The sequence below is a fragment of the Daphnia pulex genome, chromosome 5, assembly GCF_021134715.1.
Source record: "Daphnia pulex isolate KAP4 chromosome 5, ASM2113471v1".
Taxonomy (NCBI): domain Eukaryota; kingdom Metazoa; phylum Arthropoda; class Branchiopoda; order Diplostraca; family Daphniidae; genus Daphnia; species Daphnia pulex.
The window spans coordinates 9464383-9489638 of NC_060021.1; the positions used below are offsets into that span (position 1 = coordinate 9464383).

A 25256-nucleotide genomic window follows, 5' to 3' on the forward strand; every position below is an offset into this window, starting at 1 on the left:
GTGTTACGTGGTTTAACAGTTTTGGAAGATTTCAATTTTCATTCAATTTTCTTTCTTTTCATCCCAAAAGGTGAAGCTGGAACGCGTCCTGGGGTTGACCGTCACATCAAATGCGGCGCTCGCCTGCGATCCCAATACGGGAACCATCGCCTATCCTGCAGGGTATGTAGCAACTGTACATCCACGTCACTCTATTATCATTTCTTCATTTTCTTCGTCATTTTTTGTTTCTGGTAAAAAATGTTGCCAAGTCGGACGATGATCCATCATTTCCCCTTCACGCTGACCGTTTCGTTGTTTTGATTGTATTCGCTGCGCCTTTTTAATCGGCGCTCTTTATTAAAAGAAGAAGAAGAAAGAAAAAAAACAGTGGATGAAATCCTCAACACGAAATTTGCATGTCTCTGTCAAAAGATGTTTGAAAATCGTAAACAAAAAAGTTAACCAAACAAACGTCCACTCCGGAGTCCGGAATGGTGTGCAGAAAATGGTGGCACAGCCGTGAATCTTTTATAGTCGGCAATAAAATGTTGGTCACTCTTTCTATTCCGTCTCGGTATATAACGTCATCTTTTTTTTTCTCTTCAAAACCTTGACGTGCGTTGCCTACCTTGCCATCCGTTTGCAATATGTTGGGCAGTTGCTGCTGATTCATTTGGTCACGGTCTATGTCCACTCTCTCTTTTCTGTTCCCCATTTCGTGAATTTTTTTTTCTCTCTTTGCTCCGTGAGTCCTGACTGCCGTGCGTGCGCATTCCTGGCGCCAGAAGGCTACGGTTATTTTTTTTTTTATTATTTTTATTTTTTTCGGGTGGGTCTCCCTGGAAGGAACTTGCGTTTCAGTGATGAATCGGCCTAGTCCGAGATCTCTCGTCGTCGTCATCGTTGATTGATTTCGTGATGGATGACGTGAATGTGTCTGTTACGAAACGACCCTCGAAATGTTCGTTTGGCAGCTCTCCCTTTTCCCTCCTCTCTACGGTGTCTGTCTACCAGAGTCTCTCATTGTTGTTGTCTACAGTTAATTATTTATTCATCGTGTGCCAAGACCATTATTCTAATCCGTTCTTTTTCTTATTCTTCTTCTCCTCCTTTGTTGTTGGTGGACAGATGCGCCGTGGTGTTGTTCAACCCACGCAAGAATCGCCAGACTCACATTGTCAATCCGTCGCGTAAAACGCTAACGGCGGTGGCTTTTTCGGCCGATGGCAAGTACCTGGTGACGGGCGAATGCGGTCACCAGCCCTCGGTCCGCATTTGGGATCTGGCCGATAGGAGCCAGGTGGCGGAATTTGCTGGGCACAAGTTCGGCGTCGTTTGCGCGGTAAGTTTTCTTCTTCTCCTTTTTTTTCCCCCTCCTCCGTTTCCTTATTCTCATTTTTCCGTGGTTCTCTCATTTGACATTCCCATTCTTGCGATTTACGGGAAAAAAAAAAGGCGGAGGAGAATTTCGATTCAAACTGTAAAAGCCTTTTATCTTCTAAATAACACGCGGAGCTTCTCGCCGCAATCGAATTTAAGAGCTCTGTTGTTGTTAGTCGTCATTCTTTTTCCATCGACATTCCAGTGTCAAACTTGTTATTATTTCTTACCCAAAATCGAGTTGGTTTTTAATTGGTGGAAATTCTCTCAAGCCCCCAAGACGAGACTTTCGTGATGGATTCTCTGTCTTCTCTGTCTTTTTTTTTTTTTTCTCTTTTTGTTGTTGTTGTTGTTGTTGTTTGACAGTTATATTTTGCATTTTTCCTTGATCCTTCTTGATTTCTACGCACGAAATGTTTCAGGCTTTTTCGCCCAACCACAAGTACGTGGTGTCGGTTGGCTCGCAACACGACATGATTGTCAACGTATGGGATTGGCGTAGCGGCGTCAAAGTGGCCTCCAACAAGGTGTCGTCCAAGGTGAAGGCCGTCTCGTTTGCAGAGAACGGCTCCTACTTCGTGACGGTGGGTAACCGGCACGTCAAATTTTGGTACCTGGAATATTCTCGATCAGCCAAGGTTCGTTTTTCGTTCGATTTTAATAACCCCACGTTTCGGTTTTTTATTTATTTTTTGTTTTTCTCTTTCTCGGCTCTTTCTTATTTCGTGTTTTATTTCGCCATCGATTGATTGATGCTAATGGTCACGCTATTTTTCATCTTTTTATTTTCTTCCCCCTTTTATTTTATTTTTGGTTTATTGCCGATCGTCTGCCGTCTGGTCGTGGTCGGTTGGTTCTTATCCGTCATCCATACTGGGAAATGACGTGCGTTCGCTGTGCGCAGTATAAGGAACCTGTGCCGCTGATGGGCCGTTCGGCCATTTTGGGCGAGCAGCGCAACAACTACTTTTGTGACGTCGGATGCGGTCGCGGTGAGATGGGCGACTCGACGTACGCCATCACCAAGACGGGCCTCCTCTGTGAATTCAACAACCGTCGCCTCCTGGACAAATGGGTCGAATTAAGGGTAACAACCGCTTCTAGCGCACAACTTCTTCTGCTTTGACTTGTAAACAAACCGTTAACCGAACTACTCCCAATCCACCCACCCCCCACCTGTGTGATTGACGATTTCGAATACGTTTTCTCCAATTTATTTGTTTTTATTATTTTTATTGAACCGTTCCCGTGGCCGCCCGTCACGCCAATAGACGTCGAGCGCCAATTGCTTGGTGGTTGGCGAGCAGCACATATTTGTCGGCTGCGCTGACGGCATCGTCCGATGCTTCAGTCCATTTACGCTGCAGTTCGTCACGACTTTGCCGAGGACGCACTACCTCGGCGTCGACGTCGCCAAGGGTCTCTCCATCAGTCACATGGCCTCGCATCCGGCCAATGCCAAATACCCGGACACGGTGGCGCTCACCTACGACGAGACGAACCACAAGGTGGCCTGCGTCTACAGCGATCGCAGCCTCTACTTGTGGGACATCACCGACATCCGCAAGGTACGGACTCTTCTTTCCCAGCCAAATCCTTTCGTCCTCGGGCTGGGTCCTCACGTTATTCACCGTTCGTGTTCTCTTTTCTTTTTTTTTTTCTTCTTTTTACGGCAGGTTGGCAAATCGCATTCGTTTTTGTACCACGCTGCCTGCATTTGGGGCGTCGAATCGTACCCCTCTTCCAAAGAAGGCATGAAGGGCGTTCTGCCCACTGGCTCGTTCGTGACCTGCTCGAGTGACGATACGATCCGCGTCTGGAATCTCGACCCCAACATGGGCACCAACACCATCTACCGGCGCAACATTTACAGCAACGTAAGGGGAAAAAAAAAAGCAAAAAAAAAAAAACAAGAGAATATAAAAGATGCTTTACCCATTCCCATTTCAACGGTCCTGGTCCCAGTTTAGTTCTTTGGTAATGGGTTGTATTGGCTACATAGGTTTGAACCATACTTGACTATTGAGCACAGACAATGATGTTATCGCTTTCCTGGCAGACTAGCGTCGAGCCAAATGAAATACGACACGGGATTAGTCGATCCTTAACCTACTTAGTTTATGTCTCACTCGTATGCACGTCGTCGAGCGCGGTCCCAAGTCCAAGGGCTTCGCGCACATGGAAATGTGTAATTTAGTATGATTACTTATTCCGTTTTCTTTTTCTTTTCAACAACAATGAAAAACTAGGATCTTCTCAAGACCTTGTACGTTGATCAAGAATTAGCTTTCCTGAAGGATCAGGATCTAGCTGCAGGCGGCTCGTCGGACAAGACTGACTCGACTTATGATGCCCGTAATGGTGTCCGATGCATCCGGATTAGTCCGGATGGCAAACACCTGGCTTCGGGTGACCGAGCCGGTAACATTCGGTAAGTTCTCCCATCGTTCAGTTATCACATGCGAAAGAGCGGAAGGATGTCTGTCTGCCTGTTTGACTATGTGTTTGATTGTTTGATTCATCCGCCGTGCGCTGGAGTTGTAACGGATGTGGGTAATTACACGGCCAGATGAGCAGTTGACTGACTAAGACACTTAGTAATAATTGCTTGTGAATGCCTACGTGTTCATGTGACTTTTATCTGACCTCTACGCATTTCGCTTAGGATTCACGACATGCAATTCATGGATCAACTCTACAAAATCGAAGCCCACGACTCGGAAGTGTTGAGTTTGGAATACTCGAAGCCCGAATCTGGATTAAGGCTCTTGGCTTCGGCTTCGCGCGATCGTCTCATTCACATCTTTAGTGTCGATCAGGTAAAAATAAACTCAATTGTCAATTGTACTAGTCATAAAAAAAAAGCTAAAAGAGTGATGAAGACGGCTGAGAAAAACAAAACAACCGCTATTAGTCTATTACTATTACCGCTCGTTTTTTTTTCTTAAGTTATTTATAGACTCACTCAAATTAATTGATCTTTTGTGCTCTCCTCTCCGTTACGACAGGGTTACAGTTTTGTACAGACGCTGGATGACCATTCGTCGTCCATCACTTCTGTGCGGTTCGTTTTAAGTCATGGACTCTTTCAGATGGTCTCTTGCGGTGCCGATAAGTCGCTCATATTCCGCCAGCTGCAACAGGTAAAACCGTTTGTTTCTTTCCTTTTCCTTTGTTCAAATAATGGCCGTTCAATAACGCCGAGTCGTAAAAAATATAAAAATAAACGATCAACAACATCTCTTTTCTTTTGAACAGGCTAATGGCAACAGTCAGGTGCAGTTTGCCCGCGGACACAATATCGTCGGCAAGACCACCTTTTACGACATGGAATCGGACCAGAGCCAGAAACACATCTTGACGGCATGCCAGGATCGCAGCGTCAGAGTTTACAACACGTCCACTGGCAAGCACAGCAAGACTTTCAAGGGATCCAACAGCGATGATGGAACGCTTATCAAGGTACGGCTCACCGGAATCGAATGCCGGGAGGGGGGGGGGATTATTACATAATACATATATTAACTATTTATGTGTTTGTTCTGTTCCGATGCAGCTCTGCCTGGACAGCAGCGGCCTATACGTGGCCACCAGCTGCACGGATAAGACATTGGCCGTCTACGATTACTATTCCGGCGAATGCATGGCCACCATGTATGGCCACTCTGAGCTGGTGACTGGTCTGCGCTTCACTAATGATGGCAAGCACCTGGTCAGCGTTTCGGGCGATGGGTGCGTCTTCATATGGAAGTTGCCGCACGATATGACTGTGACGGTCCAGGCACGGCTGACTCAACAGAGCGCCCGAGCGGCCAAAGAGAGCCGGCGGGCCACTTACAACGCTCACGGAGGTAGCGGCAGTGGCGGACCCCTTTCGCCGGATCTTAAAACCGACAATGAGGAATTCGGTTCTCCCCCGCCGGAATTGTTTGATCCCAACGCCAACGCTAACCAACAAGGGATGGAGGAAGACTATCGTTTTAGCGTCGGTCAGCTGCCCCTGTGGGCCAAGAAGCAAATCGGTGAAAACAATCCACCCAAACCCGGAAGCAATAGTACGAACAAGGGAGGTGTCGACTTGCCAAAGGGTCGATGGGCACAGAGGATGGATACCACCAACGCATCGGGCATCACTGTCAAGTCATTTTACCAAGGCGACAGTCTCATTCCTTTCCCTCCGTCTCAGAGTAAGTTTGCGGCTTCTCTCCGTGTAGATCTCATCATTTCAGATGTGACAGTGGCTAAACTAATCCGCATTCGGCTCTGTGCGCAGTGGAGAAAGGAAACCTGGCAGACTCCGACGGATCCAAGGACAGCTCACTGGAGAGTAACGAGTTCCGCAGCTACGGCCGCAACGACGGGACATTTCTCAAAGAGGTAAAAAGAGATGCGGATTGTGTCACCATTCTATTGTTGTTTGCCGTTACGCTTTGTGTGTTTTTCGTAACCCGACTACATTCCCCGTCCCGGCTAGAATCTTAACTTGCTTGTACCCTCCCTTGAGTTATTTGCTTGCCACCCTTTGAAAGGAAATGGCGGCTCGGTTTGCTAATTTTGCCAAGCTTTTTCGTCTCTTATATCTTTTTGTCTGTATTTACTTACTCAGAACGAACCTGACGAATTTGTCCCTTGTCCTGCGAGCCTTGATGAAATCGAGCGCGCCTCTCTCGCTTTCCAGGTATAAACTTATTCACCTGACAGCTTAGCGCCTTACTTCTATGTCAATAACAATTTGCAGAGAACAAACCAAAGCAAAGTTTAGGATAAGATGGGATAATCGCTCTCCTATCTCTTTTTTTTCTTTATATAACAAACTCTGGCAATTTTAACAATAACACTAATACAAATTTATCCGTGAAAAAGATTCCGACGTCGAAGATAACGCGGCGAGGCGGCGAAAGTTCGGCAGAGAGTGGGCGTGGCCGGACATTGACTGACGACAGCAGCGCCAGCAGCTTGAAAATGGAGGTATGTATTTGGGCAATTTGAATCCGATTGTCTAAATTGTAAGGAAATAATTTTTAAAAATCATCTGCTACTGATTTCAGGATTTCGAAGGGACGGAACATGACGGTGACGTCGAAGATTATTCTGACAACGAGTCCACCGAGCCCGAACAAACTGAGAAGTTGATGTATTATCCCCAAAACGAGGAGACCAGCAGGTAGCAATTCTATTTCGTGATAGCTTCAATGTTTTAACCTGCCAAGTTATTGATCTGGTGTCTTCTCATTCCCAACAGCGATTACACCGTCAACGCTATGGATGTGGAGGAGTTGCGACGATCGCAGCGTCGCGTGAAGAAACCACGATCGTCCGGCACGGACCTTGGCATGAGTTACACTTTGAACCCGCCCAGTAGCACAGTTTCTGTCTCAGGGTCGCAGGACTCGGAAGACGACGACGATGAAATTTCGACGCCAAGTGGCGAACTTGCCGAACGAAATCTACTCTCGCTCCTTTCTGTCAGGTACATTCAATTGTCTATCAGAACTTGACGTCAAACTTTTTGAAATAACTATCGTCGTTTTGGCATTCACAGTTCCGAAAGTCTGGATCGAGTGGGTCGCCGTGAGTCGTACCTGAAGAGTAATTTCGAGTCGCTTGGAGGTCAGAGCGATAATCTGGACATGACGGTCGTCTCGGCCGAAACGGAGGACGGCTCACCTTTCAACAAGTCCAATTTGAGCAGCTTGACGTCGAAATTTTTGACGAAGAGCAACAGCAACGCGGACATGATCAGCGCCGTGAAAGCCACCCAGCGCGATCCTGAAGCGGCCCGCAAGCGTGAGGAGCTGCAGCGCCGAATCGAGGAGACGCGGCGCAAATTGCAAAGCGTACGCGTAAACCAATCCAATTACAATAGATAAATAGTTGACATAGCAGGCATTTTTGTCTTATGTGTTTCCGACGATTTGGGCAGCAATTGAATTAACGATAACCAGCGCAATGTGTTAACGATTCGCTTAGCAGCCGCCAAGCACGCGCGCGCCTTTTGCTACGACTCAAATAGGATTGTCGAAAGTTGTTGACGGACGGACGGACGGACGGATGTGTTGTGCCATTGTTTTTCATAGTATTGTGATTGTATGTTTTCCTCGCCCCTTATTAGATTGGCTACAAGTCGAATTTGAGGAACAGTCAAAGCATCACCGATCTGCGAGAGAGTGGACCTGCCTCGTTGACGGCTTCGCCGACTCCCAACATGACGTCGTCCGGCTCCGTCGCCGGAGGTGGAGGAGGCGGCACTTTCGATTCGTCGTCGGCTGGTGGTCGAATGTGGGGATCGACCAAGGATCGAGGTAAGCTTCGTCTGCTGCAGTCGCACCATCTCTTCCGCTCGCTAGATGCCACCGTCTCGACCGTTACTAACCACCACCACCACCCCCCAGTCCAAGTTAACCGTTTGACCGATTTCCCCTCGCCTCTCGCCCTCGCACCGAAATCCCATCGGTGGAGCGACCCCGCTGCTGCTTACCATTCACTGCCGCACCCGAGCTTGTGGTCGACCACGATCGAAGATGACGAGGCCAGCCTCAGTTGCGACTCGCTTGATCCTTCCTCGACCCATGCCGCAATTAGTGTTCCCAGTGCCTCGTCCCCGAGTCCTCCGCCTTGCCCGACTCCGCGAAAGCGATGGCAAAGTCCAGCTCCTACATCCCGGCCCAATAACATGCTGGATTGTATCGAGCCTCTTGACTTGTTCAATGTCCAGCAGCAGCAGCAGCAACAGAATCAACATCAGCAGCAACGTCGGCCGGATGAGGAAGAATTTCATCCGCGCTTCGTCAGCTGGGAACTCCCATTCAATTCGCAACGCTCTGGGCACTGCAGACTGGGTAAACCGTGGGTCAGAGTCCATCCCCGGATGCGCTCCGAAGTGAACCCGCCGGCTTCACACAAATGCGATCTCAAAGCGCATCGTCGTTGCAAGCCGCGCTCCCGTACGTCCAGCCGGGAACGGACGCCATCAGCGCACGATGGAGTCTGCAACAACAACAACAATGGACCGGATTCAATGCCGGAAATGGCGAATCGTTCCAATGCCAAATCGAAATGGGCACGCCGCGTTTGCGTCCAGCAGTTACTTCCGTCTAAAACTCGCTTCTCGTCCTCGTCCTCCTCGCTGGACGTCAGAGCCGATGCCCAAACTGGGCGAGGTACTCGATCGTTCACTGATTGCATGATTTCAGATGCAAACAAAAACAAATTCCCCTAAAAAAAAAAGGGTGTGGGGTGGGAATGAATTGGAACACGACCAGAATGTGAAATTGGCCATGGGCGAATGGGGAAGGTCTTCTGTTGGAATGATATCGACGTGCTTTATGTCAATCTTTCCTTTATTTTTTTTTCTCCTTTGAGCTGCTGCTGCACTGCCCCAAGTCCTTGTGTCGTTACGATTATCGTTTCAATCCTCACACTCACCAACGCACTGGTAAATTGTTGTTGTTTATCGTAGGTAGCACTCGGGTTTGATTCGCACCAAATCCACCACCACCACCGCACCCAAACAAACACACGGTTCATCTCCCTCTCTCTCTGTCGGAAGCACTGTTAATCGGTTCATTTGATTAGTCGCCTCCCTCGTTCTCTCGTTCATCGGTCAAACAGCTACTTGGATCGCATGCTCCCTTAGTTGCTTTGTTAATATTTGTTTTATTATCCTGGCAGATTTCATTAATTCATGTTGGCGAGTAGCTTTCGCTTTGATTGGTTTGTTGTATGAGTCTGGCTTGCACCGGAAGTGCATTGCACCCACCGAAACATTCACCAACCATTCCGGTCGATTAACGAGAAAAAAAAAAGAGAAATTAAGCTTGTGGTGCTTTTGTTATGTTTTTATTTGCCTGATTGGTTGGGTTCGAATTCTGACAAATGTTTTTTTTATTTTGTTTCTTTTTTTTTTTATTTGATGGGGGTTGTCCAACTGCTTTTTGTGTATTATTTTTGGTTGGTGCCCGTCGCCGATGTTCTCTCGTCGAGCAGTTGCCAACGATGGTGAAGCTGATGCTGAGAACGGCACCAGCGGCCTGCGTCGAGCATGCTCGTTGAGCGACCTATCGAAGCCTTCGCCACGTAGACTCTTGCCCTCTCCGCCCAACAATGGTATACCCTTGATTCAGTTCTTTTTCTTTTGTTTTCTGTTTCGTTTTTGTGCCTTTTTGGACGCCTCCTGTTGTTTTGGTGGGGTAACAATTCAATGGGTGAAACCCAAAGTTCCGGTCCCCTGGAAACATCTGGAGTTTCTATTGTGTTTTCTATCAAATACTTTGTCTCTGCTTTGGCGTGTCGTAGAGTCCAGTCAACTCACTTTGAATTGTTTTCGTGTAGTGAATCACTACTACTCAAAGGCTTCGTCGGCAACTTTTATTTTATTTTTCGAATGGAGTTATTTTCTAAACTATTGATTTTTGTTTTGCTTCACTAGTGTCTGGAAAAGTGTCCCGGCCTGCGGCCTCCGCTCCGCAACAAACTCAGCCACAACCTCAAAAAGCCAGGCAGTTTGTTCAAACCCAGCCAGTTAAGCGGACGTCGCTTAGACCCGCCGTTTCGACCGATCTGACTCGCAGTTCGTCCATGGGATTTCTTAATCAGGTGACGATGGGCTTACCCATACTTTTCTTTTATCCTCTATGTCTTCAACGTGCTCATTGGCGTTCTCATTTTTTTCTTTTTAGGCCAACGATTCGGACAGCGAGCTGAAACGACCTCAGTCGAGCGCTTCTGGTTCCACCAATTTGATCCACTCCAATCGTGGGAGTCTAACTGTCGCTTCCGGCGTATCCAAATCGCCTTCGTTCGGATCCATTTCTCGTCCCTCGTCAACACAGTCAGCCATGCGTCCCACCATCAGCTCAGCCAACAAAGCTGCCGCCATGTCCGGCAGTAAAGTTGGCGGAAGCAACAGTGGTGGAACTCCGATGAAATCTCTGCAGACGACTCGTCGTATTTCATCGGCCGTTTCCACCGGGGACACCCAGCAGGCGTTGCACGATTCTTCCAGTTCAGAGGAAGCCGGCGGTACCGAGCCCAAAACCAACGTCAAGGCCCGAGTGATGAGTTTTGAGAAAACGGTTGGCGGCCGAAGTGAAAAGGCACGCTCTGTTTTGTTCACTCCGTCTCCCAAGACCAATCCGGCTCGCCGTAGTCTCTTCAACAGTCCAGTCACATCTGCATCGTCGTCCACTCCGGGAGTGGGTGCACCTCGGTCCGCCCCGTCGACTCCATCCGACAATGGCCCATCCCACGATGCCAATAAAGTCTTGTCACGAGCCTCGTGCGAATTGGCCATTGAGACCATGAAGGCCTCAACGGAGCAGCTTCTTCTGTTGCAGCGCCGACTTGCGGGCGGGACGGGTTCGTCTGAAGGTTCAGAATCCAACCTGTCGGATCGAGAAAGAGCTGAGCTACTGCAGTTGCTCTCTACGGCTTCTATGCCCATCATCCAAAGTCTGAAGACTCTCCAGTTCCCACCGGCGGGCATAGAGCTGGATCGATTGGCAAACGCGACGTCGCCACAACCCAATGAAAACAATCCTTTGATGGTTCAGATGATGCAACAGTATTCTGACATGCTTCTTTCGATGATCCACCAGCGAATGGGAGTCCCGGCTCCGCCCTCTCCGCGGTAGCTTGCCAGCAGTCCCAGCAGCCAAAAAAATGACGCCCCGTAACGTTGTGATTCTGTTGGGCGTGATTCGTTGCCACACATCACGAGACCTATCTATTCCTGAACGTGAAATTCTTCAGTGACCCCCCCATCCCTCCCCTCTTTACATTCTCAGTTGCTAAACGAAAGAACAAGGCCGTGTATAGGGTCTGTCTGACTGTCGAGCTCTCTTTTTTTCCCCTTTTTTTTTCTTTATGGAAGCCCCGTCCATCTCATATAACGATGTGCGTAGCCGTCGGTGCCATTTTTTTCATCCTCTTCTTCCGCGTTGTTTCCTCTCCCCCCCCCCCTCTCTCTACAATCTTTTAAACTCTCCAACAGGGTTTCATCGTCTGAAATAATCCTTCAAAAACATTTTTTGTACCAAAGCGATGGGAACATCAACATTCCCTGCTCTCTGGTTTCGTTAATTAACGTGTTATTTGCGATATTTAGTGTAAGGGCTTCTATGGTTTATTTGCCAATCGTTCTTCTACTTTTGTTTTTTTGATCTAAAAAGACTTGAGACCAGATAACTACAAAATTTCCATCCATTCCAACCCAATCGCTCTCGATGCGGTCAAGTTTTCAAATTGGTCAAATTTTCAAATAATTTTTTTTCTTTTTTAAGATTATCACGAAGTACGATACTGCGCGTAGGATAAGCCACCCCATCCCCTAATGATTGTACATTATATCTGTAACATAGAGTTATTAAAAACACAGTGAAAGAAAGTTAAAGGAAATGAAGTAGTTTCCGTGCCAAACTGAGATGTTGGAGGCCTTTTCACATTCCACCAATGCTTCTATTCGACTGGCATGTTGGGAAACATCTGCAACCACCATGAGCCAAACATCTGCAACCACCATGAGCCAAGCCTTTTTGGGAAAATTAATTACCTTATCATGCATGATTTTCTTCTGTAGACCATACTTCCACCAATTAAAGTTCCAGGTTCATCCCATTTTTGGCGTTACTTTGCTAACAAATTGAGCGGTAATAAACACTCTTTAAAATTGTGAATATTTTCGAGTTAAATCTTTGGATTCATTCAAGCATATTTAAGCTTTCATGATATTAAGGGTGTGGAGTGACAAGATTTTGAATTAAAAATTGTTCAGAAGAGAAAAAGAAAAAGTGGATAATTCCAGTCAATTACTGACTATTTTGTATTTTCTTTGATGTAATAATTATCCACTGTAATTTGGAACTCCATTTAGGAACAGAACTCTCATTGAAAAAAAGGTTATCACATTTTTAATTGATTCAATTTTGCTAATTATTCGTATTTTTTCTTTTCTTGTTTATTCTAAATTAATTTATTGGTTCTTAAATGCCAGCCTAATAGAAATTCAAATTACAAATAGGCCGCATCAAAATTCACTATTGAGACATTGGCGTTTTACACGATAAATTGGCCGATACCCGCCGATATCACACCTACACAAATCAGACGCGAATTGAATTATAATGCTGTGAATTGATTTCAAAGAAAAAAAACAGTAGGGTTAAAAATCCTTACTGTTCTACATTCAAAATGGCCCAATCAGCGTACAGCGTTTTAAAGATGCTGTACGCTGATTGGCCATTTTGGACACAAATTTGATGGCAACGCAGGATGTTAGACTGCTCCAATATTATTACTCCCTCTTGGCCTCTTCTATCGTCTGCGTATCATTTAGATTTAGTTCAAAATTCAAATGTGAGTTTTCTTTAGAATTTCAAGAAGCTTAAAAATCGATAAAAAGGTGAGATGTTCAAGGCTTGTCGTTTGTGTCCAAAAGAGTAAGTACTGAATTGCTTTCGTTTCGAGATACATAAAATGAAACTGTGTGGAATCAATTCGAAAGCAAGTATAAAGAAGTATTGCAATACCAAGTTTAAAATCCACTAATTTACCGTAGGGATTCTGTAGGCCTACAAAGGTTTTCAAGTCGTTCGAGTTCGAGTCATCATCATGAAAATGTGGATTTAATTGAACTTGTGTCTTGCCGTCCTATTTAAAGTCTGTCAGTGAGTCAGTCACAGATGGGACTGGGATCGAGAGGTGTTGAACAAACAACAAATACCAAAAGTTCTTTCCTGCTGCTTTTAACTTTTTTTATTGACCAAATTAATATTCACAAAATATATGTAGGTGAATCTGTAACTTTCATAATCTAATCACCATAGTTGATACTTACACCCATCTTTGTATTCTAGTCGATTCTAGTATTCTACATAACGTGTGCAAGAAGCTTATCTGCTGTCATCTCAAGATCTCATTTAAGTATTGCATCTTAGGTACACTTAAAAACCAGTATATCTTAGTACTTCAGTTTGATTTTTAAGTTTTAAGTCTGTATAACTTAAGAATGATTGTGTATTATAATTATTCCTTGTTATTATGGTTATTATTGTGTCTGATGTCTTATCAGGTTCGCCGTTCGCTGATCCTGGATATTCCCAGTTTTCACAACAAATTCCTGAATATTGCGTATAAATTTGTGCTGCAGCTTCTGCGTCATGACGGTGTTTTTTGCTTTTACACTTTAAAAGTGATGAGGTATTTCCACGCCATTCGACCAAGCTTAATCGAAAGTGAACAATTCTAAGGCATGTAGGTGAATCGTGGGAGTTTTAACTTTTTGAAAGATCCATTTTAATCTACTTAAATTTATTTTGTGAAAACATGCCGAAGATCTTTTGCCTTTCCCCACGTGATCGCTACCGTGTCATGAAGATGCTCCTTTGACTTTGAGAGGGTCCCTACTATATTGCAAGACAAAAATATGATGTGAACAGGAAATTTGAGATGGTAATAATGTACTTGTAAGATAAATCAAGTAGGTTAGTATATTGCTAACATTTTAGTCTACGTATATGTGTGCTAAAGAGTCGTACACTCGTACATTACTTGAGACCGTTTAAAATGTTTAAAATTAAATTTAGCTGTATATTTTAAAAATGTTCCAACTGATGCAGTGTTCATTAATTTTTTTTTTTTAGTTACCATTGTAACCAGTACCATTGAGTTCAGTTCAACCTGTAGACGGGCCGGCCAGCTTGGGGTGAGGTTCGCGGGGAACATTACGTGTAAAACTGTCAATGTGGTGGTGTAGAGGTTGGGTGAGAACTGGACGTGTTGATTATCAAGCAGGTACAATAGCCGGAAGGCTCAGCCATTTGGTATTCATTTTGATATTCGTTGTTGTAGACCCATCCCCAGCAACGTCAACCTGAAGAAGGAAGGGCCAGTTTGCATTTCCATCACCGTCGAAGGTCACGGAGATCATTACGTAAAAAGTGTCAATGCGGTGGTGTAGAGGTTGGGTGAGATAGGTACTTGTTTCATCATTATCAAGCAGGTATAATAGCCGCAAGGCTCAGCCATTTGATATTCATTTTGATATTTGTTGTTGTAGACCCATCCCCAGCAACGCCAACCTAAAGAAGAAAAGGCCAGTTTGCATTTTCTTCATGCTCGAAGGTCACGGAGATCATTACGTAAAACGTATCATGCGACGGCGGAGAGGTTGGGTGAGAAAGGTACGTGTTTCATCATTATCAAATAGGTACAATACCCGCAAGGCTTAAGAGGTGAGGGTGATCAAAAAATCGTATAAAAAGGAGAGAGAAAAGGCCAGAGACATCAGTCGAGGGAGCATCTCCGACACGGCAACAACTGCTGTTCGCTATCTGTCACCATCTGCCTCCTTCATCTCATCGTACAACCAATTCGCAATCATGGGTAAATAATATTCAATGTTTTATATGGAGTTTGTATGAATGCTACTTTTTACTATTTGTTAATATGCTAGTTAATATTTAATATAGATTTATCAATAACGTGATTAGACAATCAATAATGAAATACCAATCGATCAGTATAATTTCATATGAATTTGGTTGAAGATCGCGGGGAACATTACGGAAAACCGTCATACGGTGGTGTAGAGGCTGGGTGAGAATGACACGTGTTGCATCATCATCAAGCAGGTACAATAGCCGCAAGGCTTAAGAGGTGGTTCAGTATTATAAAAAATCGTTGAAAAGGAGGGAGAAAAGGCTTTCGAAATCAGTTGAGTGAGCATCCCCGATACGGCATCAACTGCTGTGCACTATTTGTCACCAATTACATTCTTCATTGTGTCATTAGTTCGCGATCATTAGTAAATATTCTATTACTTGTATTTTTGTATCAATTTCTATTGTTTTTCTTATTCTTAATATGCCAGGTATTAAATATTAATGTTTAAATTGTTTATTGTCTAGTTGTAAAAAAGGAGAGAAAAGGCGAAAGTCAGTCGAGTGATCATCTCCGTTGGGTCGACCACTGATTTACCGATGTCTCCTTGGTATGGCGGATATCAAAGCACAACACTACTATCTTATTTCTCAGCATCAACCAACGCCGTTCCAGCTTACTACACCAAGGCCCCAAAGTACTACACCATAACACCAAGGCTTTAGAGTATTACAAGTTGTATTGCAGGATAGAAAAGGCGAAATAATCAGTCAAGTGATTATCTCCGACACGACAGCAACTGTCGTGAACTATTTTTCACCAACTGTATTCTTCATCGTATATAGCGGTAAATTAGCAGTTTTCTGCATGGAATTGTGAATCAACTCTTTCTTTTTTTTTTTATTATGTCAGTTTTATTGCATATTTAAGTTCAAATTATTTATTGTTTAGTAAACTGTGGCGTCGTGCTGCTGTTGGTTGTTGTCCTCAAATACTACACCACCGAGGCTTCAGAATATTACACTACAACTTATGCTGCCCCGAGCTGCATCACCATTTAAAGCTGCTGACTACTAAGGTGAAGCGTCCAAATACTGCACCACCAAGACTAACCACTACTTATGCTGCCCCGAACTATTACACCGAAGCCTCGAAGTATTTTTCTGCCCCGATGCCGAGTCTTTCACTAGGGCCCTGGCGTACTACACAAAAACCTACGTTGCCCAAGCTCACTACACCATAGCTTCCAAGTACTACACCACCAAGGTATGAATAGTACGGATTTATTTTAATTGAGACTCCTAATGTTAACAGGGTAAGAAAATTCATGGTTTCATTAATATTGTATTGGTTAAGTGACAACTCAACAATACGACAAGTCAAAATCAATCATGTATTTACAAAAACGCTTGTATAGTTTTTCTCAAAAAATCATTTGGTTGTTTAAATTTAGCATTATTTTTTTTAAAGGAAAGGGGAAATCATTCGAGTGATCATCTCCGATTCGACAACTGCTGTGCACTATTTGTCATCACCTGCATTCTTTGTCGTATCACCAGTTTGCAATCATTGGTAAATTTTCTGTTTTCTACATGAAGTTGTGAATCAACTTTATTTTATCATATGCTAGTTATTGGATACATGTTCAAATTGTTTAATGTCTTGTAAACTATGGCGTCATGCTGCTGTTGGGTGTTGAATCGTTGATGGCTGGTTCGATAATTGGTGTACCGATGTCTCCTGAGTATGGTGGAAATCAAAGCACATCACATCACATTGCCGTCTTAATACTCTACATCAACCAACGCTGCTCCAGCTTAGTACACCAAGGCTCTAAATTACTACACCACTACCTTCAGAATATTACAAGTTGTATCGCAGAAGAGAAAAGGTGAAATCATTATTCGAGTGATCAGTTCCGACACGATAAGAACTGCTGTGCATTATTTGTCATCAACTGCATTCTTCGTCGTATCACCAATAAGCAATCATGGGTAAATAATCTGTTATTTACTTGGGGTTGTGAACCAACTTCCTTTTTTTATTATAGTCCAGTTACTGGCTATTTATGTTCAAATTATTTTTTTTTCTAGTAAACTGTGGCCGTGTGGCGTCGTTCTGCTGTTGATTGTTGACCTCAAGTACTAGAACACGGAGTCATCGAAGTATTATTCTGCCCCGAGCCCGAGTACTTCACTAAGACCCTGGAATACTACACTGCAACCTACCTTGCCTCAGCTCACTACACCGTGTCTCCTAAGCACTACACCACCAAGGCACCTGAATACTAGACGACTACGTGTGCTGCCCCAACCGACTACACTGAGACTCCCAAGTATTACTCTGCTTCAGTTACTACGTCGTGGCTCCAACTTACTACACCACCAAATCGGCTGAATGTTACGCCGAAGTGCCTAATTACTAAACAGCCCAGAGCTACACAATCACCACTGAGGCGGCGGAGTACTTCGTAGCCCCGAATCACTACACAGCTGCTTCTTCTTACTACGTTGAACTAAAATACTACACCGAGACTCCAGTTTAGTACAACCTACGCTACATTTAACTTTTATATTGAAGCCTCCAAGGACTACACCGGAAAGGTCGAATTTTACACAACGTACGCTGCTCCAGTTTACTACATCGAGGAACCTAAGTATTCTCATAGCTTCTACCAGTGCCCCTGAGTAGAAAAATACAACTTTGAATATTTAAATTATTTATTGTCTAGTCGATAAAAGGAGAGAAAGGCGAAAATCTGCAACACGACAACATCTGCTGTGCACTATGTGTCATCAACTGCATTCTTCGTCGTATCACCAGCAGTTTGCAATCATGGGTAAATTTTTTTTTTTACATGGAGATGTGAATTAACTTTTTTCAAATTATATGCCGGTTATTGAGTATATGTTCAAATTATTTATTGTCTAGTAAAGTATGGCGTCATGCTGCAGTTTGGTGTTGAATCATTGATGGTTCGGTCGACAACTGGGTATGGCGGATATGAAAGCACAGTATTTTCGTCTTATTACTCAACATTAACCAACTATTAATAACAACATCAACCATCGCTGCTCCAGCTTACTACACCAACAAGTCTTCAGAGTATTAAAAATTGTACCACAGGAGAGAAAAGGTGAAATAATCAGTCGATTATCATCTCCGATACGGAAACAACTGCCGTGCATTATTTGTCACCAACTGCATTCTTCATCGCGTAAAGGGTAAATTTTCAGTGTTCTACATGGAATTGTGAATCAGCTCTCCTTTCTTTTAATCATGTCAGATATTATTGCATTTATGTTCAAATTATTTATTGTTTAAACTGTGGCGTCATGCTGCTGTTGGTTGTTGTCTTCCTAAAATTTTTAAGAAAATTTGGATGAAGAAATATGGACGAAAATGACATGAAGATTTATTGTAATAAGGAAGAAATTTGGAAAAAATATTAATAGTTTAATACTGTATTGTATGCTTTAAAACTTAGTAAATGTTTCTCTTGTTTTTAACTTTTCCTGTTAAATTCTGTTCCCTTTCTAAATACATTACACAATTACTAAATGTATATTATGCTTGCTTATTTTATTATTTAATTTCTAAAATCACAATTAATTAATTATTAAGATGCCTAATGTTAATTGATAATATCAGATAGTTACCTGGACAAAGCAGAAAACTGTGCAAAAAGTGCAATAGCCATTTTAACTAAGGTATAACTAATCATAAACATTTTTTTTCAATCTCATGATGCTACAAAAATTTTCATCAAATCAACCAAGTCCTCATTCGACTCGACCATCACCCTCCTCTTCCTTCTCCTACCCCAATGGGTGACAAGTGCACACCGGGAGCGTTGGTTAGTACTGTCAGTTTCCAAACTATAACGGTGGTGAGTATCTCACTCTGAAAGGCGAAAATATTTAGTTTTAAATTTCAAGTAATATATAGCAACAGCAAGTAATACCTCAAATCTATCAATGTAGGAAAGGAATCTTGAAAATTTACCACAATTTGACAGGGGAAGTCAACCTGAAATATTATCATAGAAATTAAATGACAGTAGGAACTATTTAGCTTTGGAAGACGTAGGCACATAGCTTGGGTTAGTGGATTGGATAACTTGATTTCTATGGTCACAAGCACCTAAGTCACATGAAAACTTCAGCTGAAATTTAAGCTGAAACATTAAGTCAGAAAGCAACAAGAACCATTAGCTATATGTTGTGTTATCTATTAATTAAAAACAGTCCAACTTACCTAAAATTCCTAATCTAAATTTGTTTAGATTTTTGTAAGTATCATATGATGATGTATTTTGTATTGTGTAACTTAGGACCAGACGAAGCCAGGCAAGCTGTCACATTCCAATGCTGCTCTCCAATTATCAACTGCCATTGTAACCTACAGAAGAAAATAAAGATTTATCACAGGTAAGGTAAAGTGCAGAATGACAGGAATAAAGCTAAAAGGGTGATACAGGTGATTAATAATTTAATTAGATGCCCAGTCCCTAGACGCCTAGACGAGTGATGATCGAACGAACCAGGAACATGCTGTTGTTGTCAGATAGGGTAGTGTGGAAAGGATTTTTCATCTTCACCATAATTTGTGATTGACTTAATGTTTGCTGTTGCCTTGTAGTATGTAGCCTAGTAGTGTCCACAATTAATAGAAACACATTCTGAATAACTGGCTGGTTTACCTTATGAACTGAGTGTTTTCCCTATCAGCAATCCACTGTCCAGCACAGCCCAGGTGCTGAAACGTCTGGAATCACTTGCAGACAACATGAACAGATATCTGTCTTGACTCTTGAGTGCCTTCGTGTAGAAGTTGAAGTGGCGTTCAGTATCACCTTGGGGATTTCGTCTTTTGTGATGTGTGATGCTGCGTGGTGGCTTTTCTGATGAAATTTGCATGAAGAATATTATGTGAGTATCAAAGTTATTTGTTACCTTTTTTAGTTTTTTTCCAGTTCTTTCAATTGAGTATTTGAGTGTCATCGAGCTACAGCGGACATTTTATTTTACTTTCAAACGTTTCTCCTTTCTGACGCTAGACGGCATAGCCCTTTGATCATTTTTTACCTGTCAGAATCAGTTTAGTTACGTTTACTTTGCACATCTCTGTAGAGATTTCTCAATGCTACCTCAAAAAAATTTTTTGTGCAAACTGTCAGATTCTTTTTCAGCAACAAAGCTCGGTTGTTAGATTTTTAATTATGGGTATTTTTTATTCTACTTCCGGTTTTCTTATTTCAGTCAGTAGTTCAGTAAATATTCATTCGACGCACAAAATAACCACATATTCGTGATCCTCGTCAAATTTGTGGTAAAGTTCATGTTTTGTTTTGTACGTTTTCGTACTTCCGGTTTTGAAAATTTTCCTGAACTATAGTTCAGGAAAATTCTCGATTTTGGCCAAAATATGGATTTCGTCTAAATCACATCTAATCGACCCCAAATTTCATGGAGATCACGAATATTTGGTTTATTTGGTCGGCAGCTCAATGGTTTAGGCGCTATCGCTTACTTCCGGTATACTTCCGGAAAATTTGCATAAAACTAGCAAGTGAGCTTTGTTCCCTGCATAATTCTAAAGACTCCTTGCCAGTTTAAGCAAACAGAAATGGTCTTCTTGATTACTTTTGTGACTATCTAAAGCCGGTCCTTTAGATAGTGAGTAGTGAGTATTTTACGCGTCTAATAGATGGCGTGAAAGAATATTGTGTTGATATGTGCTTATGGCGGCTCGTTGTCAACAGTTCAGCTACAGCTATTTTCTTCAAAAATTACCAATGAATTCGTTGGTAAATTGGATATATTTTGTGTGCAATTTGTTAGGTATATATTCTTTTCCGTACATGTGTTTAATAACCTTAATATTTCTCATTCATTTCAAGGAGAAAATGTGAAAGGGGCATGCAGCCTACTGTCAACTATTGTGTTGCAAATCCTGGGATCCTAGTCATCCTACTGAAATGTCATCCAAATGACAGGTAACAAGCAACACTAGCTTAATCAAGTATTGCTGAAATATATATTGCTCTCATCTTTTATTAGGATTCATAATAATTATCGACAGATTCTATTGGACTTGCTAGATCACCAACCCCAGCATGGACCAATCTCTCATTCCATCTTCTAGAGAACCTTGGATAACTGATTGGTAGTTTAGTGTGTAAGTTTACTTGTCATGTCACCAAAGTTTCTTTGTTGCAGTCTAATATGTCTTTGAAGTATTGTTCTGCACTGATGTCTATCTAATGTTTAAGTTTAATTATTCTTTTAGGTAAGTCACTACCCCATTGAGGACATGTTTGTTTACCATGTTATACCAACATGTGTTGTATTTTTCTTAATGTTAAACACAAGCAGTAGGTAGCCATTAACTTTTGGTTTATTGGATGAATGTTGGAATATTTATTGACATATTTCCTTTAGATTCAACATGACTAACTGTTTCATGCCAAAGTTAGTTGGAACTCGACTCACTGTACGTACTCTAACACAGATAACTGGTGCTGTTGCCTTTCAGCCACAGGCAGGAAAATCATTCTTTTCTTCAGAAAATTGTAAGTTTAATTTTTTGTCTTGACCCCCCCCCCCCCAACACTTTCTGTTAATATTATAGATTTTTATGTTGAAAGAGTTACAAAGTGTGAAAAGCTAACTATAAACTTTGTGTATCTGTGTCATAGGGAAAGCTGCTGGAGTAATCTGGTGTTTATGCTCATTTGATTCATTTCGTGCCAGCTAGTGAAAGCGATGTCGAATTTAATTGTGCTGCTGCGTGCTGTCTCGAAGCAAGCAATCCAGCCGTTGCGTTCAGTCATTTGGGGGTCTAATGGCTGTCAATAGGTGGCAGTGAATAAGGGGCTGTACGATGTCCACCAGGTAGCGCGAGTGTCTTCAGGGACGCTTATCGGCCATTTTGATCCAAGACGCAGCGGAAATGGGTTGTTGGTTGTGACGTTTCTCACGATGAAAATTAAAAGGTATTTATTGTTAATTTCCTATTGTTATTGAATGTAAAATGTTGATGTGGAAATTTACAGGTGATTTAGCACGTAGAAACCAATTTGCCAAATCATTCAACTCAGACTTGGAAGTGCCTGTACAAGTACATTTCCGAAATGGCGTGCCTCGTGTGTCTCGCTGCCCGTTCTTAGGCGTACGTCTCATCCCATGCAACAGCAAAAAGTAATTATTTTAATCAAATGTCTTACAAAAGTACAGTTTTAGATAACATGACTAGAGAGTAGACCAATTTGCTCCGCTACTATAGAAAATTTGAATCAGATATTAAAGTCATTCTGTTGGGCTGCGTAGTTTTCTGTTACTCTTTGCATTCTTTTGTTATAATGAGTATGCATGTGTACACAGTTGTGTTTCTCGAAAATAATTTTCTTTTCTTAAATAGGTATAACAAACACTTCTTCAACACTGTTGGTTACCTTGTTGCAGCCAAATGGTGAAAGGTGTGACGAAGACAGATTGAACCATTGTATGCAGCATGTGGTTGCAGTGTAATCCAGAAGTTGCTGTGCTGTTGTAGCTGAGCTGTTCCATCTGGGTTCCTGACTTGAAAATTTTTGTGTTGTTGTTTTCATCCATGCCATGAAATTTCTCTGTGTTAACTGTGTGCTGACTTAAAAGTTTGATGTGTTGTCTTTCGAGTTTTCATTCAATCATGCAGTATACGACTGAGGCAACCTGATCAATATCAGGTTTGACACAGTCGAGAACTGCTAGATTAAACAAGCTTTCTGCGCCAAACAAATAATAACTTGCATATAACTTGCATCATGTTATTATCGCGGTAGAGAAAGCGACAGGCCCCCCCCCCCTGGGGGCCACAGGAAAAATAAATGAATGTAAATATTATAAAATAAATTTTGTATGATATGAATAAAATATTCAAATAGAATAAATTTTGTTGCAATAAAATATTCGAATAAAATTTTCGCAAAAATTTTTTAGAAACTTCGTGTAAGGGGAATTTTTTTAAATTTTTTTTCAAAAACAAAAGTCTGGACTTAGCAGAAATAATTAGGTGGTGGACTTTGATTTTTTCAAAAAAATATTGGTTGTTGGACTTGAATTTTAATGATAGAAAATAATTATTCATAAAAGGAAAGTTTGAATATTATTGAAATATAGAACATGAGTTTGAATTTTTATTGTTGTATTTTGCAAGATCAATTATTTGTAAGTTTACATAGCACTCAGAAATATTTTCTCACATCATGCAATATCAGCAGCAGGAAAGGTACTTGAGGAGAAAATAGAGACATGCACTTGTGATTTATCAATCAATTTTGTATTCCAGCAATCTTTCAACAAATCCAGAGAAATACTTCAGAACTTCGGTGTAAAGGTCAGAGCAGCGTGAGTAGTGGTGACATAATCGGGAGAATTGCAATAAATATGAACCTCAGTTTGGTAGTAGTTTGGAGCAGGGTAATACTTAAATTCCTCGATGTAGTAAACTAGGCAGCGTACGTAGTTGTGTAATAGGCGGCTTCTTCGGTGTAGTACTTGGGGGCTGCCGTGTTGTAGCTAGGTGTAGCGTAGGTCGTGGTGTAGTAGACTGGACCATCAGTGTAGTATTTCTGTTCAACGTAGCACGAAAGGGCTGCTTTTGGGTAGCAACTCGGGACTGCGTAATACTTGTCCGCCTCAGTTGTGGTTGTGTAGATCAGGGCAGAGAAGTACTTTGTCGCTTCGGTGGAGTAATCAGCGGGAGCCTCGGTGTAGCACCTGGTAACAGAGTAGTACTTAGGAAAATAGGTGCAATAAGTAGCTGAGAACAGAGTAATACTTGGGAGCCTCGGTGTAGTAGAATGGGCAGCATACGTAGTCATGTAGCACTCCATCGCCTAGATGGTGTAGTAACTCAGGGCAGAGTAATACTTCAGGGCTTTAGTGTAGTGGCTCGGGGCAGCGTAAGTTGTGGTATAAAACTCCGGTGCTTTAGTGGTGTAGTACTTGAAGACCTCGGTGCAGGAACTGGTCGTTGTGTAAGTTGTGTAGGAAGGCGGCGGCGTTGCGGTTTGGTTTCCGCCTTACCAAGGATACATCGCTACACCAGCGGTCGACCCACCAATCAACGAACAATAGACACAATAGGAGCACGACGCCATATATATCTAAACACTAAATAAATTTAAACATTAATACTTTATATTAACAGGCATATTAACAAATAGAAAAAAAAAAACAGAATTGATACACAACTCAATGTAAAAATAAGAATATTTACCCATAATGGCGAATCGTTTACAAGATGAGGAATGCAGTTGATGACAGATAGGGCACTGCAGTTCGGGGACCGACTTCTTTTTTTTCTGACGACTCCTTTTACGCACAGTAATACTTCGGGACGTAGGTGTAGTAGCTCGGGGCAGCGTAGGTTGTAGTGTAGTACTTAAGAGCTTCAGTGTTGTAGTAATGCGGCGCCTCGGTGTAGTAGGAAGGGGCAGCATACATAGACGTGTAGAATTCCGGTGCCTTAGTGATGTAGTACTTGGGAGCCTCGGTGTAGTAAACTAGGCAGCATACGTTGTTGTGTAATAGGCGGCTTCTTCGATGTAGTGCTTCGGGGCTGCGGTGTAGCGTAGGTCGTGGTGTAGTGAACTGGAGCATCAGTGTAGTATTTCTGTTCAACGTAGTACGAAAGAGCAGCTTCGGTGTAGCAAGTCGGAACTGCGTCATCCTTGGCCGCCTCAGTTGTGGTTGTGTAGATCGGGGCAGAGAAGTACTTTGCCGCTTCGGTGTAGTATTCGACCGCTTTGGTGGAGTAATCAGCGGGAGCCTCGGTGTAGCAGCTGGGAATAGAGTAGTATTTAGGAAAATCGGTGCAAATAGTAGCTGAGAACAGAGTAATACTTGGCAGCCTCGGTGTGGTAGAATGGGCAGCATGCGTAGTCCTGCTCCGTCGCCTTGGTGGTGTAGTAACTCGGGGCAGAGTAATACTTCAAGGCGTCAGTGTAGTAGATTGGGGCAGCGTAAGTTCTGGTATAAAATTCCGGTGCTTTAGTAGTGAAGCACTTGAAGACCTCGGTGCAGGAACTGGTCGTTGCGTAAGTTGTGTAGAAAAAGGCGGCGGCGTTGCAGTTCGGTTTCCACCATACCAAGGAGAGATCACTACACCAGCGGTCGACCCAGCCATCAACGATACAACATCCAACAGGAGAACAACGCCATACTAAACATTAAATAAATTAACATTAATATTAAATATTAACACACATAAATAGAAAAATTATAATTTATACAAAACTCAATGTAAAAATAAAAATATTTACCCATGATTGCGAATTGGTTACACGATGAGGAACGCAGTTGGTGACAGATGGGGCACTGCAGTTCGGACACGACTTCTTTTTTTCTAGACTCCTTTTACGCACAGTAATGCTTCGGGACGTAGGTGTAGTAGCTCGGGGCAGCGTAGGTTGTAGTGTAGTGAACTGGAGCATCAGTGTAGTATTTCTGTTCAACGTAACACGAAAGAGC

General features: G+C 42.7%; 2 protein-coding genes and 5 long non-coding RNA genes across 27 annotated transcripts in view; 5 read left to right on the forward strand and 2 right to left on the reverse strand.

Moving 5' to 3' along the window:
* Window positions 1-12035, forward strand: part of LOC124194387 (mitogen-activated protein kinase-binding protein 1-like) — a 35317-nt gene extending 23282 nt beyond the window's left edge. For 5 of the 17 annotated variants that reach the window (XM_046588558.1, XM_046588556.1, XM_046588557.1 and 2 more), the window contains 21 exons: window positions 71-162; window positions 1111-1324; window positions 1785-2000; window positions 2267-2449; window positions 2634-2930; window positions 3039-3239; window positions 3612-3793; window positions 4028-4181; window positions 4371-4505; window positions 4621-4824; window positions 4919-5549; window positions 5636-5739; window positions 5969-6040; window positions 6226-6330; window positions 6411-6526; window positions 6605-6832; window positions 6905-7199; window positions 7475-8522; window positions 9349-9468; window positions 9791-9957; window positions 10041-12035. In XM_046588558.1, coding sequence (XP_046444514.1) covers window positions 71-162; window positions 1111-1324; window positions 1785-2000; window positions 2267-2449; window positions 2634-2930; window positions 3039-3239; window positions 3612-3793; window positions 4028-4181; window positions 4371-4505; window positions 4621-4824; window positions 4919-5549; window positions 5636-5739; window positions 5969-6040; window positions 6226-6330; window positions 6411-6526; window positions 6605-6832; window positions 6905-7199; window positions 7475-8522; window positions 9349-9468; window positions 9791-9957; window positions 10041-10994 — 5718 coding nt within the window. In that variant the 3' untranslated portion in view covers window positions 10995-12035. The remainder of the gene's footprint in view (window positions 1-70; window positions 163-1110; window positions 1325-1784; window positions 2001-2266; window positions 2450-2633; window positions 2931-3038; window positions 3240-3611; window positions 3794-4027; window positions 4182-4370; window positions 4506-4620; window positions 4825-4918; window positions 5550-5635; window positions 5740-5968; window positions 6041-6225; window positions 6331-6410; window positions 6527-6604; window positions 6833-6904; window positions 7200-7474; window positions 8523-9348; window positions 9469-9790; window positions 9958-10040) is intronic. The other 12 variants (XM_046588565.1, XM_046588564.1, XM_046588562.1 and 9 more) reach the window with 4 other exon arrangements.
* Window positions 12036-13336: 1301 nt separating this feature from the next.
* Window positions 13337-14145, forward strand: LOC124194393. Its single transcript, XR_006874764.1, has 3 exons — window positions 13337-13611; window positions 13693-13809; window positions 14001-14145. It is a non-coding gene; the product is annotated as an uncharacterized LOC124194393 (long non-coding RNA).
* Window positions 14146-14617: 472 nt separating this feature from the next.
* LOC124194394 lies at window positions 14618-19321 on the forward strand. Of its 3 annotated transcripts, XR_006874767.1 has the most exons (9): window positions 14634-14742; window positions 14907-15163; window positions 15267-15586; window positions 15691-16005; window positions 16210-16733; window positions 16833-17395; window positions 17471-17578; window positions 17671-19169; window positions 19239-19321. It is a non-coding gene; the product is annotated as an uncharacterized LOC124194394 (long non-coding RNA). The 3 variants fall into 3 exon arrangements; XR_006874766.1 differs by lacking the exon at window positions 14907-15163 and having other exon boundaries at window positions 14618-14742; XR_006874765.1 differs by lacking the exon at window positions 14634-14742 and having other exon boundaries at window positions 14755-15163.
* On the reverse strand, window positions 18453-19803 carry LOC124194395. Of its 3 annotated transcripts, XR_006874770.1 has the most exons (5): window positions 19595-19789; window positions 19442-19550; window positions 18997-19388; window positions 18704-18916; window positions 18453-18642 (listed from the first exon to the last, which is right to left on the reverse strand). It is a non-coding gene; the product is annotated as an uncharacterized LOC124194395 (long non-coding RNA). The 3 variants fall into 3 exon arrangements; XR_006874768.1 differs by having other exon boundaries at window positions 18997-19642; window positions 19695-19803; XR_006874769.1 differs by having other exon boundaries at window positions 18997-19550.
* Window positions 19804-20262: 459 nt separating this feature from the next.
* On the forward strand, window positions 20263-20707 carry LOC124194396. Its single transcript, XR_006874772.1, has 2 exons — window positions 20263-20582; window positions 20642-20707. It is a non-coding gene; the product is annotated as an uncharacterized LOC124194396 (long non-coding RNA).
* An 815-nt stretch (window positions 20708-21522) lies between these two features.
* Window positions 21523-22486, forward strand: LOC124194397. The gene is made up of 3 exons (XR_006874773.1): window positions 21523-21736; window positions 21797-21941; window positions 22162-22486. It is a non-coding gene; the product is annotated as an uncharacterized LOC124194397 (long non-coding RNA).
* Window positions 22487-23045: 559 nt separating this feature from the next.
* Window positions 23046-25103, reverse strand: LOC124194398. The gene is made up of 3 exons (XM_046588576.1): window positions 25049-25103; window positions 24630-24948; window positions 23046-23501 (listed from the first exon to the last, which is right to left on the reverse strand). Exons 1-3 carry the CDS (start codon window positions 25050-25052, stop codon window positions 23231-23233), a joined length of 594 nt encoding a protein of 197 aa, XP_046444532.1. The 5' UTR covers window positions 25053-25103; the 3' UTR covers window positions 23046-23230.
* Window positions 25104-25256: the final 153 nt, after the last annotated feature.

What these genes read in the sequence shown, in the direction of transcription:
- LOC124194398 (XM_046588576.1), bottom strand. An exon ending in TACCACACCGAGGCTGCCAA is followed by an intron (nt 23,502 to 24,629) that starts GTATTACTCTGT and finishes CTCTGTTACCAG; the next exon opens with GTGCTACACCGAGGCTCCCG.